Source organism: Procambarus clarkii, chromosome 83, assembly GCF_040958095.1.
Source record: "Procambarus clarkii isolate CNS0578487 chromosome 83, FALCON_Pclarkii_2.0, whole genome shotgun sequence".
NCBI classification, from domain to species: domain Eukaryota; kingdom Metazoa; phylum Arthropoda; class Malacostraca; order Decapoda; family Cambaridae; genus Procambarus; species Procambarus clarkii.
Genome location: NC_091232.1, coordinates 3,013,148 through 3,031,113, shown reverse-complemented (window position 1 = coordinate 3,031,113; position 17,966 = coordinate 3,013,148). Strand labels below are relative to the sequence as shown.

General features: G+C 40.6%; 1 protein-coding gene across 1 annotated transcript in view; it reads right to left on the bottom strand.

The window, feature by feature from the left end:
* LOC138358340 (putative proline-rich protein 21) overlaps positions 1-17,966 on the bottom strand; it is a 167,752-nt gene that overhangs the window by 100,918 nt on the left and 48,868 nt on the right. The window contains exon 2 of the mRNA XM_069316175.1: positions 10,677-10,880. Coding sequence (XP_069172276.1) covers positions 10,677-10,880 — 204 coding nt within the window. The remainder of the gene's footprint in view (positions 1-10,676; positions 10,881-17,966) is intronic.

Here is a 17,966-nt window from a genome sequence, read left to right as displayed (position 1 = left end):
GAAGTATAATCACAAGAGCAACAAAATTCTGAATTTAAATGTTCATTTTTTGGCTTCCCAACCACTTAGGCTGGACGGTAGAGTGATGGTCTCGCTTTATGCAGATTGGCGTTCAATTCCCGACCATCCACAAGTGGTCGGGCACCATTCCTTTCCCCCGTCCCATCCCAAATCCTTATCCTGACCCCTTACCAGTGCTGTATTGTCGTCACGGTTTAGCGCTGTCTTGCCTTGCAAAATCTTGAATAATTTCCCGACTAAAATTTACGCATATATACTCTGCCTAAATGTCCACAAAAGAAAAGTAATTCATCTTTATTTCTTTCATGCTTGACCTCAAACAGTTCTGCATTCGTTTTAGAACAGAAAATGCTCTCTCTCCCAACTGCAATTCTATCCTTAGATTCCAGGAGAAAAAAACTCCATATAATTATTCGCTCCACTTTATAACTGCTCGAGCGGAATATTCAACTTGGAGTTTTAAGTCTTCAAACCACTCAGAATATAGCCCTTTCTGGCGGGCAAAACTCAACTTTTCACTTATAGCCATTTCTGGCGGGCAAAAACTCAACTTTTCACTACTGTATACACCGTCAGCGGCGCTGATAAATAGCTTCTCATGAAGCAATCAAAACTGAACTTCATAGCTCATCTGAAATACAGCTCCTGAAGTTAGAAAAGATGTTTATCTTGCAACTCGTCTTTTATTTTGAGCTGTCAACCTTCCGTGGCATTTACCGTCTCGCTAAGAGACGACCATTCGGCCTCCTCTCTTGCCTCTTTGTATATTCGGAATTTCTCCTGTGAAAATCTGCATTACTTACACCAGCGTAACTTTGCAAAAGACTCGAACAGTTGACGTAGTTCCAGCACTAAGAGCAACTTTCCCGCGTAAAATTACTCCAATATCAAAAGGCTTTCCCAAAAATATATATAAAAAATTCCAACGTGTCAACAGTAATGTTATATAATTACCAGGTAAATATGATTACTTTTGCTTCTTGATTCACCGGCGCTCCAAGATTAGAGTGAGGGCGTGTGTGTGTGTGTGTGTGTGTGTGTGTGTGTGTGTGTGTGTGTGTGTGTGTGTGTGTGTGTGTGTGTGTGTGTGTGTGTGTGTGTGTGTGTATACTCACCTAGTTGTGTTTGCGGGGGTTGAGCTCTGGCTCTTTGGTCCCGCCTCTCAACTGTCAATCAACTGGTGTAAATAAAACAGAGGCTACAGTTTAGGATTTGCGCTCAGTAAATCCTCCCTGGCCAGGATACGAACCCATGACAAAGCGCTCGCGGAACGCCAGGCGAGTGTCTTACCACTACGCTACGGAGACTGGTGTGTGTGTGTGTGTGTGTGTGTGTGTGTGTGTGTGTGTGTGTGTGTGAATAAGTTCGGTTTGGTATAAATAGGAGCTGATTCGCATGGCTCAAATAGGCTTTCACCAAACACCCATTATTCTTATTTCTAGATCAAAACTATCCTACTACTCAAAAAAACTTCCGTCGTAGCTCCAAACTATACATTTCTACCGTGTAATATCACCAATATTATTCTAATGAGCTTTAGTACTTCAGCAATATTATCTTTCTCTGGTAGCCAATACTAAGTTTCAATTTAGCAATATTCTCTGGCATAATTACCTCATTACAGAGTCAACGTAAGTAGTTTCCCACCTCTCATTCGCTGGTAGTCGCCGCTGATTTCAGTTTTACGGACCAACTGACGAGACGAAATGGAAAGCGATTGAATTTAATTACGGGTTGTAAAGTGGCTGAAATTAATTACGCCCTGTAATCTCTATCAATGGAAGAATTAAACGGGCTAGAGAAATGGGTCGATTCATGAAGCCTTTGTTATGGGGGGAGGGGATGATTGGACTTTAAGGCAGGCAGGGAAATGGGATTTTCATTGGAGGAAAATTTAACAGAGAAAGAGGAGAGTCAAACTGGGATGAGAAGGGGAGAAATGTTAAAGAATGGGGAAATATTGAGGAAGATGAATGGAGGGAAGAGGAGGAGGAAGAGGTGAGGTTAAGAGATTGAGAAATGGAGGAAACAGGAAACTAAGTATGAAAAAAACTAATTAAAACCTGAATTGAACGATAAAATAAAGAGGGAAGCAGGAAAGAGAACGAAGCAGGAAGATGGGAGTGATTGGAAGTAAATAGAAAAGAGGAATATGACTGAAAACAGAAGAATTAAAAAAGGGAAAATGGGAAGAACAGGAAGAATAGGTAAATAATCAAAGAAAGAAAAAATGAAATTGGGATAAGAAACAATAATAAACAAGTGGGAAGACGGACTTTAACCTGAAAAGTTGCAGAGAAAGAGAAGAAAAGGTAAACAGGGTGAAAAGAAAATATTGAATATAGAGATAAGAGGAAAAAGGATTCGACTAGGTTTAGGAAATGACGAATTAACGACTGGTTGTTAGTGAAGTAGTTAATTTGTGTTGGTGGGGTGGTGGTAGTGGTGGTGGTGGTAGTGGTGGTAGTAGTGGTGGTAGTGGTGGTGGTGGTGGTAGTGATAGCTGATAGTGGTGGTGGTGGTAATGTTGGTGTGGGCGGGAAGGTGGTAGTTGTGGTGGTGGTGGTGGTGGTGGTGATAGTGGTGGTTATCTTGAGATCCTGAGGTTATCTTGAGATGATTTCGGGGCTTAGCGTCCCCGCGGCCCGGTCCTCGACCAGGCCTCCTTTTTGTTATACACTCCCCCCCCCCCCCAGGAATCAGCCCGTAGCAGCTGTCTAACTCCCAAGTATCTATTTACTACTAGGTAACAGGGGGCATTAGGGTGAAATAAACATTTTGCCCATTTGTCTCCGCCTCCACCGAGGATCGAACCCGGAACCTCAGGACTACGAATCATAAGCGCTATCCACTCAGCTGTCAGGTGGTAGTGATAGTGGTGGTAGTGATAGCTGATAGTGGTGGTAGTGATAGCTGATAGTGGTGGTGGTATGACAGTCTGGAAGACGTAGAATACAGAGAATGTCAAGTGACAGGAGAGACAGGAGTGGGGGGGGGGGACCCTGATCGAGAGGGTAGTGAAGATGGACTGTCAATATCTGTCTCTCTCTCTCATAATGTAGGATTATTTTTCCCCTCAAGTGTTCCGGGGCATCATCCGTCGCTTTGTGTCTGTCTGTTTAAGTTGATCTGTTCGCTTATTTCTACGTCCTTCAGTCTGCTCGTAAATGTGCTTGTTTGACGTTCGTTCGTCTTTTGTCTTTGTTCGTTTTCCTTCATGTCTTTGTACCAGCTTACTTGTTTGTTCAGTTGCCTGCATGTTACACCGTTATTATGTCTCACTTCCTTTGGTCATGTGTTTCAATCAACATCATTTTTCATCCTATCCTTGACTCAACTTTGCTCTCTCTCTCTCTTTCTCTCTCTCTCTTTCTCTCTCTCTCTCTCTCTCTCTCTCTCTCTCTCTCTCTCTCTCTCTCTCTCTCTCTCTCTCTCTCTCTCTCTCTCTCTCTCTCTCTCTCTCTCTCTCTCTCTCTCTCTCTCTCTCTCTCTCTCTCTCTCTCTCTCTCTCTCTCTCTCTCTCTCCTCCGGCTCTTAAGTGTACATGAATCGTGCCAGAAATGCTTTCGCTTCCCTATAAACAAGAAGATTTTATATTCACAAAATTCTTTCAGGCTTTAACTTGTGATTCACTTTCGTGCGTCCTGGTCCGCTGACAAGGATCAAAGGGAGGGGCAAGGGACGTGATCTCTGCCTCTCCCTTCTTGCAGGTCACCCGCCCTGGCCTCTTCCCTCCATGGCTATCTCCCTGGCTCCCTTTCTCTCCTCCTGGATCGCTTCCTCACCCCCTGGTTCGTTTCCTCACCCCCTGGATCGCTTTCTCACCCCCTTGGCTCTCTTCCTCTCCCCCTGGCTACCTTCCTAACCCCTTGGCTCCCTTGGCTCCCTTTCCTCCTCCATTCTTATCTTCCTTGCTACATACCTATCCTGTTGGCTCCCTCTATGGATATTTTCTTTGCTCCCTTCTCCTGATGTATTTTTCCTTTTAGGTTATCTCACTTGTTCCCTTTCCTTATTGCTCCAGCTTTTTTTTTTACCCCCAATCGTTTATTTCACGGTTCTCTCTCTCTCCATCCATCCGTTCCCCTTTTCTCTTCACATTAGTCTCTCTCCCTTTCTCTTTTCATTACTCTCTACCTAACTCTCTCTCCAACTTTTCCACTTCCCATCTCACTGCCATAAAACAGTAACTAAAGCATAGAATGGAACATATAAGTAACCTTTACTTTGCTTTTTTGTAAGCTTGAATAAGAAGTGTGAAAATGTTACTGGATACCGTGGCTGTGTTCTCGAGAACATGAATTATTGTCAATAAGATCGTGTCAATAGGATCACTTAGATCCTATTGACACGCAATGTTAGGTACCCCATGACTCGTCGGGTTGGATTCCTCTTTAACTCGAAATGTTAAATTTCTCTCTCTTACTTGCTATATGTCAGATCTGTGTCTCCCACAACACAACCACCATCCCTTTCATTCACCTCCCAGAAAACACAAGTAAATACCCGGTTAGATGCAGTTTCACGTGGGTACAGAGAGTAAGAGAGAGAGAGAGAGAGAGAGAGAGAGAGAGAGAGAGAGAGAGAGAGAGAGAGAGAGAGAGAGAGAGAGAGAGAGACAGAGAGAGAGAGAGGAAACTATAGATAAATAAAGAGGAAAGCCGGGAGTGAACCGGAGACGGCATCAGTGTAATATTTTCGAGTTTATGTCAAGCTCTGAGGTCATCTCATACCGTGAAAGCCGAAAGTTCATCCTTAAACAAAGCTCAAGATGACAACCGAGTCTTTTGAGCTGAGCGCGAGAAAGTGGTGGAAAGGTGAGGGATGAGGAAGGGAGGAGAGAAGATGAGGGTGAGGAAGGGAGGAAGGAAGATGAGGGGTAAGGAAGGAAAAGATGAGAGAAGGTAGGGGTATAGCAGAGAGAGAGAGAGGAGAGAATTTAGGAGGAGAGAGACGAAGAAAGGAAAATTGGAAGAGTGGATGAAAGAAGGGAAAGATGAGGATTAATGAGGGATGAGGGAAAGTGTGGGGAGGAGGTTACTTTTAAGAAACGTATATTAAGTGACAGTGAGGATTTTCACGAAAACATTATAAACCACTTGTAAAATAGAAAGAAAGACGCGGTAAAAGATGATAACACAAGGAAAGAGAAAAATATATATAGATAAACAAAATGCATAGAAAAACAAATGTTAAAAGAATTCAACGGAAAAGTAGAAGGCTCTAAAAAAAAGTAAAAAGGGGCAAACACGAAAGGAAATATTTTATGAAAAAAAATAGTGGGTAAGGTACTAGAAAGGCGAAGATGTATGGAGCGCCTAGCCGTCTGGGTTCGAACCCTTCACAAGGATGAGTTTTCCTATATATATAACTTGGAGCCCATTCAAGTCTTGCCGCATAATATATATATATATATATATATATATATATATATATATATATATATATATATATATATATATATATATATATATATATATATATATATATATAAGCAGTGTCTATAAGTACAGTGGTTCTTAAAGACACTTATAGTGTTGCCAGGAGCCTCGTGGCTCCTGGCAACACTAATAAACACATGGTGTGAAATTGTCCATAACTTGAGTTTAATTGATATAGGCAACTGAATTTATTATTTAAAAACATACATAATCTCTCCTCCTGTGGAATAAATTAAGATCGTCAGGAAAATATTGACAGACAGACGGGCCAAAAAGCAGATGGACAAGGTCATAAGTGACATTTATTTTTAATAAAGGATGTGAAAAAATATATATTTCGTCCCGGACGCAGCCATTAACTGGAATTTCCAACACCTGACCCTGAATTCTGACCCCTGAGTTTGACCTCCAGCGTGACCCCGAGTTTGACCCCGAGTTTTGACCCCGGCTTCTGACCCTAAGTTTTGATCCCAACTTTTGACTTCGAGACCTGAATGACAACGAGACGTCTGGTTGATGTGAGGCGAGACATCTGGTTGATGTGTGGCGAGACGTCTGGTTGATGTGTGGTGAGACGTCTGGTTGATGTGAGGCGAGACGAAATTCTTGAAATTCAGGAGCCGCCTCAGCTCTAGTCCGCTTAAGAGTAAAATAAAAGTAATGAGACAGAACTCACACTCTCACATCCTCAGATCATGCTCGTCCGAGGGGCAGGCCAACCCATAACGCCTTTATCAATTTTAACCTTATTAGTTTTAAATATATGAGAGAAAAGGCAGATTTAACATTTAATTATTATATAATTTGAAGTCAGTATAAAGTTAGCCCTAGGTTAGGTTAAGTTATTTTTTTTAGCGACTTTAAACAAAGGAAGCACTGTTACAGAAACGTTTGAAAGTTGATAGTTGTGTATAAAGAGTTTTTCATTCAGAAACAGAGGGATTTGGTGGCTAGATTAGCAAACATTTGGCCTTTGTTAACGATGAGCTATTGATGATGTGAACGGACTTATACATTTACTGTGCGTGATTGAAGCATTCAGTGAATTGCCATTTGAACAGAGAGAGAGATGAGCCTCAATAACGTGGCTAAAGTATGTTGACCAGACCACACACTAGAAGGTGAAGGGACGACGACGTTTCGATCCGTCCTGGACCATTCTCAAGTCAATTGTCAATTGTCGATTGACAAACGACAGTTTTAAGTCGATTGTCAATTGTCGATTGACAATCGTCATTCTCAAGTCGATTGTCAATTGTCGATTGACAAACGACATTCTCAAGTCGATTGACAATCGACTTGAGAATGGTCCAGGATGGACCGAAACGTCGTCGTCCCTTCACCTTCTAGTGTGTGGTCTGGTCATCAGAGAGAGAGAGAGAGAGACGTACTGTTCAAGAAGCGCTCGTACGAAAGCAGTAGTGAATCATATGCAGTATTTTGTATTCCTCAACACACGGGTTGGCTGGTGGATTAACGAGGATTTTCTTAACGTTTATGAGGACGGACTGATATCTGTGAGGTTTTGCAGCTCATCCTCATAAACATTAACAAAATGCTCGTTAATCCAAAAACAAATTACACAAAAGATTCCCATCTGATTACGTTTGTTCTTTTCATTCTTAATATACAATGACCTCGTTAACTTTGACCATATAAAGAATGATACTTCTCACAAGGCAAATCCTTCTACTTAACTCTAAATACATGCGTCTCCGTTATGATTACATAACCGTCCAATTTAGGGACTTTCAGATAATTTACTAAACAGTTCCCATTCTGCGTTCAAAGCTGCTTTGACGTAAATAATTATAATTCAGTATAAGAACACTGAAAGGAAATTATATGACATTTTTTAACCGATAATTTCGCAGACTCCGGGCTCAAATTCAGAGGGGAAAAAAATCGAGTTCAATTTCACTTGTAATGAAAGAGTTTGTAGGGATTTTTGTAATCGCGTCCCTCAGCCTCGTTCGACGAGTAATTGCTACCAGGATTTTTTGCTTCTACACGTCCATGATATTGTATTTAACGTCGAACCTGATTATTTATTCTGTATTACGATGCACTACTATTGTGCTAATGCCATTGTGTTAACTGTCTCGCTCTTCTCTTCTTATCTGTCCTTTTGTCTTCGTCTCTCTCTCTCTCTCTCTCTCTCTCTCTCTCTCTCTCTCTCTCTCTCTCTCTCTCTCTCTCTCTCTCTCTCGATCCGTCTCTGTTTTTCTCTCCCTGTCTAGTCTCTGTCTCTCTCTTTTTTTTAAACAAAAGTGCAACAAATAAATTGTTTATTATTGGGCTTCCAAACTAATACATCGTCGCTAGGATACAATTGGGTCATTAACTAGGCCAATTTACAAATACATTTACCAGACCATTTGTGTAAGTTGACAAGTTAATTCAGTATCGGACGAATTACTTATTATGCTGAAACTTGCATGATATGCAAGTTAGGGACACAGGCCTGTAGTTCAATGAATCCTGTCTATCACCCTTTTTGTATATCGGGACTACATTAGCCGTCTTCTAAATGTTTGGCAGTTCACCAAACATTTAGCGTCTTTGCAGTGTGTGTGTGTGTGTGTGTGTGTATGTGTGTGTGTGTGTGTGTGTGTGTGTGTGTGTGTGTGTGTAACTACTAGGAGGATACATGGCTTTTCCAGGTCTGTCCGTCTGTCCATATATCAATCAATCCATGTATCTATCCATCCATCTATCTATCCATCTATCATTCGTATATCAATCGATCTATTTATATATTCATCTATTTACTGATCTGTCTATCCATCTATCTACCCATCTGTCCATCTATCCAGCTACCTCTCCATCTATCCGTGCATCGATCTATCCATCAGTCTCTATATCAATGCATCTCTCTATCCATCTAGTTTTCTATCCATCCACCTATCTGTCAATGAATCTATCCATCTATCGATTTGTCCATCAATCTATCCATCTATCCATCCACCTTTCCATCTACGCATCCATCTATCCATCCATCTATCTACTGTTAGACGGATGTTTCAGCATTTCTCTCTGTCTCGGACTTTGTCTATATATATAATATTAAAATATTAAATACATATACATATATAAACATAATTGCCCAACAAAATTAAAATATTTTACTTTTTAAAATAAATCCACAATTCATATTTTACAAATACTCGTCTAATGTCTCGCAAAAACCGGCTTATTTAACGTAAACCAATTATTATAATTGTAATAATAACAGACTGAGATCTGCAAACAGCAATTTAATGTAACGATGGTCAATTATTGATATTTCCTCCGCCATTAATAGTTTGTCTCAATATTATTTCTGTGTGGTAAAAGGATGAATTGATGATTCCCACTGATCAATTGATGCCGAGATGAAACACGTTAGGGACATATCAATGCTTTACTTTTGATCAGGGATTACATTGTCGAAAACTGCATCATCGGAAATTCGCAATTTTATGCGATTTAATGATACTTGAGATTTTAAGTATAGACGATTTAAATATATCAGTACACATATTTATATTTTTCCCCCCTATTTCTCTCCAGGTTGTGTATTTACACAAAATTAGTGTCCTTGTCAAACATGGACGACGGCTCGAACCCAAGACACAACACGAGACTTTCCGGCGCCAGCTTTATGTTTACACAAATGTTGACACACACTTGTAAACATTTATCATCGCCTGACGACGACGAAGATGCGCTCAAACACACAAATTACGAGCCGTCAAGTTTGCCATTCTGGAGCTCCCGGAAGTTGAATACTAAACATTCAATATAAAAAAATATATATAAAACTAGGAAATACACAAGAGAGAGAAATCTGGCAGCTGTGACGAGGAATGTTAAGAGGAAAGTCTAAGATTCCATAGAGGCGCTGAGGGGATATGGAGATTATTATAGAGAGCTGAGGAGATGAAAAGAGAAATGAGCCAGGGTGTGTAGGGAGCGATTGATTGATGATTGATGAAGATTAAGCCACCCCAAGAGGTCGCATGAGCATGAGTATAGACCGTAAGTCGAGAGAGAGAGTTGGTATACATATGTATTCTGGGGTTGCTAATGTGTATTGTGCAGGCCTGATGTCTGGCTGGTTGGTACCCGAGCCGGATGGAGATAGTGTGGCGCAGGCCTGATGTCTGGCTGGCTAGTGCATGAGAATACAGCTCTTGATATTCAGCTATTTTAATCAAGTATTACGAAAGCTTTTGAAGGAAACATAGTGAGATACATAGTCTATATTTTGTATATTTCATTCATAGCAGCGATAGATACTCTCATATCCCAAGGAGAGACTGGTTATCGCATATGTTATTTTTATTGCAATCTGAATGATGTATTACTAAAAATCTTGTGGTCGGTTAAGTTGTTAAACCAACCATGTTAGCGCTGCTGATGTTACTTATTTTGTGCGGAGTGAAAGTTAAATACTTAGTGTGATTTCTCCATGAAACTTCTCAAGTGTCTTAGACCTCCAAACGAGTATGTATAAGTGATCTTTATTTACATATCTGTGCTTGTTTTGATAATCTTCTGCCCCCGCGTCACGTAACTTTCAACTTACTGGTGTATATATTCAGTATATCTAAGAGTTCAATAGAATCTACCGCTGGAGCTCTGTTGTTGAATAGACAACAGAGCTGTCTATTCAGCTCTGGGATCCTACTAAATCTACTACTCTATCCTTTTGAGCTACTCAAAACTACTCAAGTAGCTACTCTATCCTTTTGAGATGTATCTTAATAACTCAATAAAACGTACTTGAACCATTGTTGAAGTCATTCTACATTCCTAGTACCCCTATGACACAGGTAAATATATTATCTTCCACCTATGTACTTCAGATCGCTTTATCCAATATCAAACTTCACCATCTCTCTCTCTCTCTCTCTTAGCCTTTTCGGTGCCTTTTTGCATTTTGTACGTCGTTATCGTACGTCATTGTGCACTCACCAACTTTTCAAACGCAATTTCAGCGACATGAATGATTTCTTTTCCAGGTTCAGAAAGTGTCTGAAGTTGACTATTGCACTTTCCCCGGCGGTGTCCGTCAGTGTGACTCTCTTCTAATATCTATATATATATATATATATATATATATATATATATATATATATATATATATATATATATATATATATATATATATATATATATATATATATATATATACACATACATAAATACTAGTTTCACGCCCCCTATTACGAGCAACAGCAGTATTAGTCGCCACAACAGGAACAGAAACAGCGGGGGCAACAGCAGCAGAAGAAGGAACAGTAGCAACAGCAGAGACAGAAACATCAGAAGAAACAACAGCAATAACAGCAGTAGCCACAACAACAACAGCAGTAGCAGCAGCAGCAGCAGCAGCGGATTGAGAATAGCTGAAGACGCTGAGTGCTGCTCGCCCTGCAACGTTGGAGTCCGCTAAATGCATAATTAAACACATGTTTCACCAGAGCCTAACATGTAGGGCTGTTGCGAGCTAATTGTTTCGTGCATATTCCACTCACAGCGGTAGATTATGGAGGAGGATACTGCTCCTCATTTGCCAGTCCTCCTGGCCAACTCATACATGTTGTACAGCCCAGTTTGAGGCCCAAACTATGAGGGTATATATTTCTTTATATCCAAAAAAATGGTAATAAGCGAATCATTCACCGGATAAAACAAATTTCCTTCAATAAAACGTAAGAGAATACACCGAAACATTACCTAGGGAACTCTCATACACCAAACTTGTATGAGAAAAGACCATCAACAAAATACAGTGCCAAAAAAATCCCGTCCTTTAAAAAATTGTCCTAAAATTTCCGTCCTTGAAAAAAGTCCTAAAATTTCCGTCCTTTAAAAAATTTCCTAAAATTGTCGTCCTTAAAAAAAAGTTCTGAAATTCCCGTCCTTTAAAAAAAATGTCCTAAAAATCCCGTTCTTGAAAAAAATGTCTTAAAATTCCCGTCCTTAAAAAAAAAAGTCCTAAAATTCCCGTCCTTTAAAAAAAAAGTCCTAAAAATCCCGTTCTTGAAAAAATGTCTTAAAATTCCCGTCCTTAAAAAAGTCCTAAAATTTCCGTCCTTAAAAAAAAATGTTCTAAAATTTCCGTCCCACTGTTGATTCTTCAGTTCATATTCAGATATCGAGGATGAGAGTTCAAAGAAGACCGGAGCGAAGGTCTAGCTCTGTCCCGCCTTTTTTTTTTCCCCTCATGTCTTTTTTTGTACTTTTGTTTTGTGAGCCAAAGAGCAAGAAGCTATACTCAGAGGCTGTCTCACCGGGGTCGAATATTTATACGCTGTGGGAGATCTGAGGAGGCTTTTGTATTCACAGTTCCTTCTCTCTCCACACTGTACCCTTTCTTTCTATCTATCCCTCTCCACCCTCTTCTCTCTTCCTCTTCTTTCTATCTCTCTGTACCCATTTTTAGTCAAACTTAATTTATGCCAAACGAAGTATCCAGTCAGTTTGAAGCTGTGAAATTAAAGGAGAAAGGTTCAATACTATAAAATGCTAACATTTTTAACAGCATTAACAACAGATTTAGTAAGGAAACGTAACGGTGTTGGTAACGTCAAGAGCAACGGCGTTATACACAATGCTAACGACTATTAGTAGTACATTCACCAAAAAATGTTCTATGACCATTTATATAACATAAGAGGTAATAGGAAATTGGTTGCAATATAGAAGTGAATTTTGAGCTACAGGAGAAGGTGAAGGAAGAGTATTAGTAGTAGAAGGAGTAGTAGTAGTAGTAGTAGTAGTAGTAGTAGTAGTAGTAGTAGTAGTAGTAGTAGTAGTAGTAGTAGTAATAAGAGAAGGAGCACTTATTGCAGCAGCAGTAACAGAGAGTGAACTAGTGAAATTAGGAGATTTAAATAAGTCAAAAGAACACAAAGTTTATAGAGTACCACAACAGACTGGTTGACCCATACTAGACTGGTCCCATTTACAACCCCCACTCTCATCAATACACCCATCTGATTAATTGTTTAAAACCTGTGTAAATACTGCCGAGGACCCATGTCACGTATTCACAACCCGTATTTTCACTACATCCTAGTATCCCTCTTAAAACACATTTTACCTTATTTATTCCCCTTCGATATGATATTATGATATTAGGTATTGATATTAGAATGATATTAGGAAGCCCTGGAAGCCACCTCTATTAACTTCAATATCAGACACGACAAAGCACACACGTTTCAGTAAAAGGCATCAGGCACGAGGCTAACAAATAAAACATAAAACTCAAAACCTTACCTCCCTCAGAACGCAAAATCTCACACACCGATTACCAATACCTAAAAGGCGGAACCCAAGAGCTAAATCTCGCTCCCTTTACACATATACGCAAGTTCATACATACATATCTACATACTTTAGTTTTAGCGTCTAAATCACTCCTAAATTACCCGCTAACAAATGAACCGCAAATATCACCAGGAGAGACTGCTACATTAATGGCGTCTCGGCCTTTTATAAATATTTATTTGGCAATGCTCGTTATTTTTATCATTACTCCACTATCTGGTTTATTTTATTGACACTTGTCCAATCAGCCACGTGGCTAAGTTGTTCCTTAAGCAAACAGCCGAACTGCCTCATTAGGGTTTTCTCTATCGAGTTGACCTGTCACATCTGAGATAACAGTCGTATTACAAGAAAATGTTGAAGTAGCAAGATTACGAGATGATAATAATGATGGTAAATGTGATAAAGGGAATGGGGTATGTAGCCACGTCTCTCAGGGACAACACTAGGCTAGTGGACACACAAGTGTCCTGTCCTGAGTGTTATACTGACAGCTAGTGTCCTCAGCCACGTATCCTGAGTGTCATACTGACAGCTAGTGTCCTCAGCCACGTATCCTGAGTGTCGTACTGGCAGTATCCTCAGCCAGTGAGTGTGGCAGTGTCGTCACAGGGACCCCCCGTTCCTTAGGCCGTATTCAGAGTGTAATCATAGCCGTGTCCTCAGCCAGGAACACACGTAACAATGCTCCTTATGCCGTATTCAGAGTGTAATGTTAGCAGTGTCCTCAGCCAGGAACACACAGAACAATGCTCCTTATGCCGTATTCAGAGTGTAATGTTAGCAGTGTCCTCAGCCAGGAACACACGGAACAATGCTCCTTATGCCGTATTCAGAGTAATTTTAGCAGTGTCCTCAGCCAGGAACACACGTAACAATGCTCCTTATACCGTATTCAGAGTGTAATCATAGCCGTGTCCTCAGCCAGGAACACACGGAACAATGCTCCTTATGCCGTATTCAGAGTGTAATCATAGCCGTGTCCTCAGCCATGGACACATCAGGCACCACTAACACTCTGCGTGTCTAGTAAGACGCCCAACTCCAGCTCGAAGGAATACATTTCACGTCCCGCTGAGATAAGTACCATGGAACACAAATCTGAGCCATTACCTCTGCGGGTTTTTTGCTACGTCCGCTCACTTGTCTGGAGGCAACACAAAGGATTGAAATCAATAGACTTGGCGTTATGTTGGTGTCAGTTTTGGCACCCCTGTTGGTCGGGGTCAGTGGATTATCTACCTCATGTACACAAACATATGTAATACAGTTTGGAAATGATTAAGAGGATTGAAACGGCACTGCAAGAATTCTTAATCGTTTGAATAAACTCGGTTGATCCCAAACAAGAGAACCACTTAGTTACTTGCCTGTCCTCGGGCCTCTCTGTCTGTGGTGTAGGAGACTGCATCGAAAACTGAGCTGGAGACATGACCATGTAACTTGTGAAGCCTCTCGTCCGGTAAAAAGGATAGGAGACAGACTAAGGGTGATCCATACCTATGAGAATAGCTTTGAAGTCCTGCTAAGTCAGGTCCTCCTCAGATCCAGCAGATCCTTATCCTCACTGTTTGGATTTTCCCTTTGTGAATCTCGGTCATTAAGTAAACTTAATTCAAATGAAAGCCAGATCAATAAAGATTCTAAAATTGTCGTCCGTACTTCCGTGGAAATAATCATTCCACTTTCCTTATTAAGATTACTTAATAGCTCGGTACACAGAGCTTCGGCTTCACACGCGAGGGGTCCCAGGTTCGAGCCTCCTAGAGCCCAGGTGAATGAAAATAATGATTCTACCTGTAGAGGAGAGATCATTACCTAAACGGGGGGGGGGGAGGGTCAGGTAGTACAGAGGACAGACAGACAGCAGAAAACTTATTGTCCCAAGACTTGGTTACTTACTAGGAAAGAAGAACGACGGAAGTCTTTGTTTTCTCTGGATTGAAGAGATAAGGATAGAAAGTAGAGAGAGAGGATGAGGGAGAAAGATAGAAAACATGTAAAGAGGACATGGGTTAGAGTAGAGAGGGAGAGGGAGAGAGATAGAGAACATGTAAAAGAGGACATGGGATAGAGTAGAGAGGGAGAGGGAGAGAGATAGAGAACATGTAAAAGAGGACATGGGATAGAGGAAGAGCGAGAGAACCCGACTGCAGAGGGAAAGTCGAACACTATTCCTACACATCCATCGACAACATTGTGGTAAGAGAAGACTTTAAGACTTACATGCATACTTTACCTCGCTTCAACTCGCGGAGAAATAGTTCCGTAAACGATCCTTTGAACTTGTTAGGATCGCCTGGAGTTTCACAAAGTGTGTGGAAGCTTTAGCTGGCTCCAAGCTACATTTTTTATACACCATTCAGTCAATGATCTCTCAAGGGTTCGATCCCCGACCACCGTAGAGGATATTCCGATCTTTACTCTGCACTGGTGAAACTGAGTAGCGTCCTTGCATGCTCACATCCTGGACCCGAAGCTTAACCCCTGCAAGCACATCTAGCTGAGTACAATCTTGAGGTTATCTTTAGATGATTTCGGGGCTTTTAGTGTCCCCGCGGCCCGGTCCTCGACCAGGCCTCCACCCCCAGGAAGCAGCCCGTAACAGCTGACTAACACCCAGGTACCTATTTTACTGCTAGGTAACAGGGGCATAGGGTAAATGAAACTCTGCCCATTGTTTCTCGCCGGCGACTGGGATCAAACCCAGGACCAACGTTCACAATATCTGTGTTCATTTCTCAATTTCTCAATTTTATTATATATATATATATATTAGTGCCGATTTCGAGAGTCCAAAAGGTAAGAGTAAGGTAAAGCCAGGCCACGTCTCGAACACGTTTCAGCTCGCCACGCTTTGCTTCATCGTGTTGTGGACACGTCAGAACACACACATTACAATCACTTATTCTATTTGGTAAGTTTTCTTCCCTCCAAAACAAGGATTTGGGCCGTGGTTATGTTCAGCCATGCGAGGGGGTGAATTCGATATTTTCTGGTGAAAAGGTCACTGGCGAAACTCGTAAAAGATTTGTCTGTTGGTTTCATGATGCGTACACACATACACACACGTGTGTATGTGTGTGTGTGTGTGTGTGTGTGTGTGTGTGTGTGTGTGTGTGTGTGTGTGTGTGTGTGTGTTTACTAGTTGTGTTTTTACGGGGGTTGAGCTTTGCTCTTTCGGCCCGCCTCTCAACTGTCAATCAACTGTTTACTAACTCCTTTTTTTTTTTTTTTTTTTTTTTTTTTTTTTTTTCCACACCACACACACACACACACACACACCCCAGGAAGCAGCCCGTGACAGCTGACTAACTCCCAGGTACCTATTTACTGCTAGGTAACAGGGGCATTCAGGGTGAAAGAAACTTTGCCCATTTGTTTCTGCCTCGTGCGGGAATCGAACCCGCGCCACAGAATTACGAATCCTGCGCGCTATCCACCAGGCTACGAGGCCCCTGCGGCGTGTGTGTGTGTGTGTGTACACATCAGGAGATGTCTGTCTGTCTGTGTCTTTCTCTGTCAGAGGATGAAGGCTAGACACAAGGCTCATCAAATGTTTCACGGTGACTGCTGTGAGCTGGACTCTCACATTGCTTCCTTTAAGAAGAATGGGGTCTTGCCGGGACTCCCAGTGAGTCCCAACAAGTCTGAAATTGTGCTTTTTGTTTTATACAGAGGTTTTGAGCAGTGTTTCACCTTTTCATAAAATTGCAGGTTCAGAGAGAGAGAGAGAGAGAGAGAGAGAGAGAGAGAGAGAGAGAGAGAGAGAGAGAGAGAGAGAGAGAGAGAGAGAGAGACAGACATAAAGAGACAGATATAAAGAGAGAAAGAGGGAAAAAGAGGGATGTGAGAGATGGGGGATAGACAGAGAGGAAGTAAAAAGGGTAAAAAAATGTGGTGAAAGTTACCGTCGGTAAGTATGAAGAAAGATTTCTGTTTATCTGTCCAAAGTTATAGGACCAGATGCTCGAGACTACCCTTATTAAGCTTATACATCTAATATATAATTATATATATATATATATATATATATATATATATATATATATATATATATATATATATATATATATATATATATATATATATATATATATATATATATATATCACAAAGAACTCCATGACTCCATCAGGATTCGAACCTGTGTTGCCAGGTCTCCTCCAATGCCTTACCCAACATTAACTCTCCCATCGCCTTACGATTGTCTGACAGCACTAATCTCCACTAGCGATTGCCTCGTTATATTATATACATTTTTTTAAACTTATTTAGAACTTGACACTAATTAACATTACACCCAGTCCCTCAGGAAGACCAACCAGCACACGGTGAGGAATGAGCACTTTAATAACCGGAGAGTCATTCGAGTGTTACAAGTGTTACCATTTTTCTGGCCAAAAGGACTTAAAATAGTGTCTATCAAATCCCTTCGATTTGACTCCTACTGGCTTGGAGTCGGGCTAAAATTGACTAATTTTTTTTTTTTCGTAGAGAAATTAATGCTATATGTTTGTAAAGTTTCAGTCAATTCGCATTTCAGGCAAGTCAATTATCAATACAGTCAATTCGTATCAGGCGTATGATACATTATTTACCTGAGGATGGGCTGTAAATGTAAAAGTTCAATGTAAAATCTCTCCAACTATAATGGATAACTAAGTAAAAAATTTTGTTCCTCGGTTGTAAGTTCTTTTCTTGATCAGTTATGATGATAATAAAGTATAATAAAGGCCATTTAATATAGAAAATACCAATTTATTTCCCATCAAACTTTGCTTTAACCTTAATTTGTCTCGGAGAACTTAGGGGAGGAACTTGAAGGCTGCTGACGGCTTAAGTAGATCTGAAGTACAGTATTTCACGGCCATCTTCAGGGACATTCAAGACCGCTTCCCCCTATTCTGACTTAGACAAAGTTCAAAGCAAAGTTTGAAGGGAATAACAACTATTTTCTATAATTTGGAGGCATAAGAAAATAACACCTCCCACAAAAAATTTCTTACAGAGGGATTAGTATTTATAATGGATATTAATTTTTTGCCACATGAAATAGGTGCAAAATAACGAAGAATTCTAAGTGGCAATAAACGCAGATTTATACAATCTTAAAAAACGCATCATAATAACTATTTACAACACTGTCTTCACTCCCAACACTCTCTCCCAAGGTTGCGT